General features: G+C 44.0%; 1 protein-coding gene across 9 annotated transcripts in view; it reads right to left on the bottom strand.

The window, feature by feature from the left end:
- Window positions 1-395: 395 nt before the first annotated feature.
- PAK1 (p21 (RAC1) activated kinase 1) overlaps window positions 396-3,876 on the bottom strand; it is a 205,465-nt gene continuing 201,984 nt past the window's right edge. For 8 of the 9 annotated variants that reach the window (XM_069070913.1, XM_069070915.1, XM_069070917.1 and 5 more), the window contains one exon: window positions 396-1,830. In XM_069070913.1, the coding sequence (XP_068927014.1) occupies window positions 1,744-1,830 (87 nt within the window). In that variant the 3' untranslated portion in view covers window positions 396-1,743. The remainder of the gene's footprint in view (window positions 1,831-3,876) is intronic. The other variant, XM_069070920.1, reaches the window with a different exon arrangement.

Here is a 3,876-nt window from a genome sequence, read left to right on the forward strand (position 1 = left end):
TATTTTCAGTGTATCATGCTTGTATATCTGTGTGTATGTATATGTGCATTTGTGTGTGTATGTGTGTGCATATATATATACACATGCATAGAGATTCTTTATACTCACCAGTGTAAAAAACGGTGGGTGGAGAATGAGGATGAACTGTACAGCCCACTCAAAATCCATAGATTTAGAGTTAAAAGGACTCTAACAGACAGGCAGTGTCAGAGGCAAGATTCAAACTCTGGTCCCCTGACTCCAAACCCCTGGGATACTTTACTTACTGAAAGGAGAGAGGCTGAGGAGGGACACCCACAACCTGTCATCTGCTAAAACTGGGTTCTCCCAGGTGGGACGTGCTACATTTTTCTTGACCCCAGAAGATTTTATATAAAGAAAGATGACACAATATAGTATTTTCATCTCCTTTTATTGAAGGAAATAAAAACTTGTGCTACGGAGTCTGGGACACCTTCAAAGTAGGACTCGGTGGCCAGCAGGCCTGACGGGAGGCCATGGCTAATAATGCCAGCCCAGGCCCTGGTGAGGTGAGAGAACAGACTAGAAGGGGTAGATGTGAGCCAACCATTCCAACTGCATGTGGAAAGCCAAGCATCTCATGGGACAGCATCTCCTTCACAGCTGCCAAAGACATCATCTCAAGCTATTCCTCGTGCACTGTAAAAGCCAAGTTTATCCAATCCTCCCTGTAACCAAGCCTGCCCCAGATCTGGCAATGCTGGAATTCTCCCCCTTGACTCATCTGCCTTAAAGAGCCAACCTCATCGTCCAGTTTAAAATTCTAGGCTGAAACCAAGTTGAGTTCTCTCTAAAAATAATCTATAGTAAATTGGCAGAGGCATAACCACCCTAAAAGAAGAAAAAAATGGCTCAACAAATTTCCCCGCCCCTAGCTTTTCCTCATGTTACCCCCTCTCCCGACATGTGTCCTTGGAAACTTCTCAGTGGCACAAAACATGTAGAAAATAATGCTGAGAGTGAGAGGGAGCGAGCTTCGGGGGAGAAGGGGGCCGGTACAGGAGCAAAATTGAAAACTGTTACATTAGGCAAGGCTGGTTCACGAAAAAAGCACAGGGACCTTTATTGGGTCAAGTCCTTCTGCTGATCACAAGCAGCACACAAACACTGAAGAGTCCAGGTCTCCCCCTCCAATGGGCCAGAGGGGTCCAAGTCAGGCTCCAGGAAGCAAAGCCATCTCCTATCCCCTGTTGGTTAAAGCTGTTCACCATTCCTCCAGTATGTTCCAGTCTTTGAGTTAAAATGAGGTTGGTAAATGTGGTTTGGGATTAGGAAGGCAAGGAAATACTAGGAGAGGTAGGCTGTCACAGGATCAGGACACCCAATCGTTCTGTTTTCTTTGTAGGATGACAATAAAAGTTATAGGAAGAGAAAGAAAATATTTTGCTATGTGGAAATCAGATTGGGCAGTTCTCCATGAAGATGCCAGACCATTCATATGCAATCTTTGCCCCCTGGCCCATGGCAGAGAGCGCAAGTTCTTGGCTTAGGAGCAGCAGTGGATGGATTGGTGTCTCCATCCCAGATCTGTTGTTGATGCTGGACCAAAGCTATTTCTGCCAACCTTAACCCAAGGTTCCCAGTCTCAAGAGCTCTACACGAGCAGGGAGAGGAGGACAACAACGAGAAGGCAAGGACCAGGAGCGCGCCAGGGATCGAAGGTCTCTGCGGGAATGTTTCACAGCAGGCTTGGCAGGTGGATGCTAGGGAGGGTTGGGGGTTCTAATGGTTGTTTTTGGTGGCCTCCTTTGCAGCGGCAATCAGGGGTGTGAGGCTGGAGAGGGGCTTGGCGAGTTTCAAGAACTGATGCTAGAGGAATCAAAGAAAAGAACAAAGAAAAAGTGAGTGTGGGAAAAGCCACTCTGCCTCTTATTCAGAGCACCTGGCACGCATGAAACAAAGGCTCATTGACTTGACATTAAAGATCTGTCCATACAGGATGTGAAGAATGAGACACTTTCAAAACAATAACTGGTAATTATATGGTTCTTTTATGACTTGGCAAGTCCCAAACATTATCCCACTTTGGGTCTTATAACAACCCCCTGAGGCAGGTGCTATAGTTAGCATTATTTCCTATTTACAGAAGTGACTTGCTTGCGGTCATATAAGACAGTGAGCGTCAGGGATGAAGTGGGGTGGAAGCCCAATTTGGTACTCCTGATATGCCAGGGATTACAGATGTGGAAATGGAAAGAGAACTAGATTGGAGTCCAGGGACCTCAGTTCAAATTCTGATTCTGCCTGAGTACTCTCTAAATAAGTCACTGGACCTCTCTAGGCCTCAGTTTCCTCATGTGTAAAATGAAGGAGTTGGGTTCAATGAATTCTAAGTTTGCTTCCAGCTCTAAATGTAGGATCCCATGACTCCAGCCTCCAGCCCCTATCTACTACATTTAGCCTCTATAATTCTAAAGATGCCCTTCAGGAGTCCAAATTGTCTCCTCAAACATTATCTCCATCAGGCCCACCTAAGTTCTAATATACTAACCAGGGACATTTAAGCATCCTCATTAAATTATAAGGGGATGGCAATGAGCAAGGCTGCCTGGATAGACCCCTATCACTATTATACTTTATAAAACATTGCATCTCCCCTAGTACCCAGCATTAAGCTCTGTGTATAGTAGATACTCACTAACTGCAAGCTTTTGTTATCATGCCCAGTTATGGTAAACTCACTTTGAGAGAAGTATTAGCAAGCTTAGGGAGGCTAGGTGGCACAGTGGATTGGGCACCAGCCCTGGAGTAGAAGGACCTGAGTTCAAATGTGGCCTCAGACACTTACTAGCTGTGTGACCCTGGCCAAGTCACTTAACCCTGTTTGCCTCAGGTTTTCATCTGTAAAATGAGCTAGAGAAAGAAAAGGTAAACCACTCCAGTGTCTCTGCCAAGAAAACTCCAATTGGGATCAGAGAGTCATACACAACTGAAAACCACTCAACAACAAAAATGACAACAATGACAAGCTTGAGTGTATTCAGAGGAAGGTGCCCATGGCAGTAAGGGAACTAAAAACTAGAGGTGTCAAACACACTGCACACAGCCCACAACACTCCCAGGTGTGTCCAGAACAAGATTAAAATGTGATTGGGAAAATTTCACAAAATAAATGAAAATACACTAAAACATAGATTTACCTTTACATTTTAAAACCAAGTCACTATATGGGCCTCAGGGATCTTTCTATATAGATTAGAGTTTGACACACGGCCACAACTGTATCATAAGAAGGCACAGATTAAATAGGAATCGGTTTAGACTGGAGGAGGGAAGGTGTAGGGGGAACAAAACTGCTATCTTCAAACACATGGAGGACTATAATAAGGCAGAAGGAACAGTTTCACTCTACTGGGAAGTGTGAAGAGGGATGCTCAGAGCTAGGGGCAATAGGAGGAAGTTACAGGGAGAGCTTTTAGCTCAAGGCTAGAAGAAATCTCTAATAATAAGAAGTAGTCAACAAAAGAAAGAGTAAGAAATAAAGTTTCCTGTCATTGGAATTGCTAAAGCTGAGGAAGGATGCCAGCTACTTCTCAGGGTGACTTCAAGTAAGGGCTAGTCTAGCCAACTTCTGCGGTCCCCTCCACCACTGAGATGCTAGACTCCAAGTAGCCAAAATGACTTAGAAATTATAACAACAAGAATAATGATAATAGCAGCTAGCAGTTGGCAACAACAACAGCTAGCATGTCAACAACAATAAGAGTTATCATATCAATAACAGCTAGCATATCAACACTAACAACAATAATAACTAGCATGTCAATAACACTACCAACAATAATAGCTAGCATATCAATAACACTAACAGCTAGCATGTCAACAATAATAACAACTAGCATGTCAATAACACTA

The sequence above is a fragment of the Petaurus breviceps genome, unplaced genomic scaffold (genome assembly GCF_028583685.1).
Source record: "Petaurus breviceps papuanus isolate PSGF00001 unplaced genomic scaffold, PetGlider_PUasm1.0 90823, whole genome shotgun sequence".
Lineage (NCBI taxonomy): Eukaryota > Metazoa > Chordata > Mammalia > Diprotodontia > Petauridae > Petaurus > Petaurus breviceps.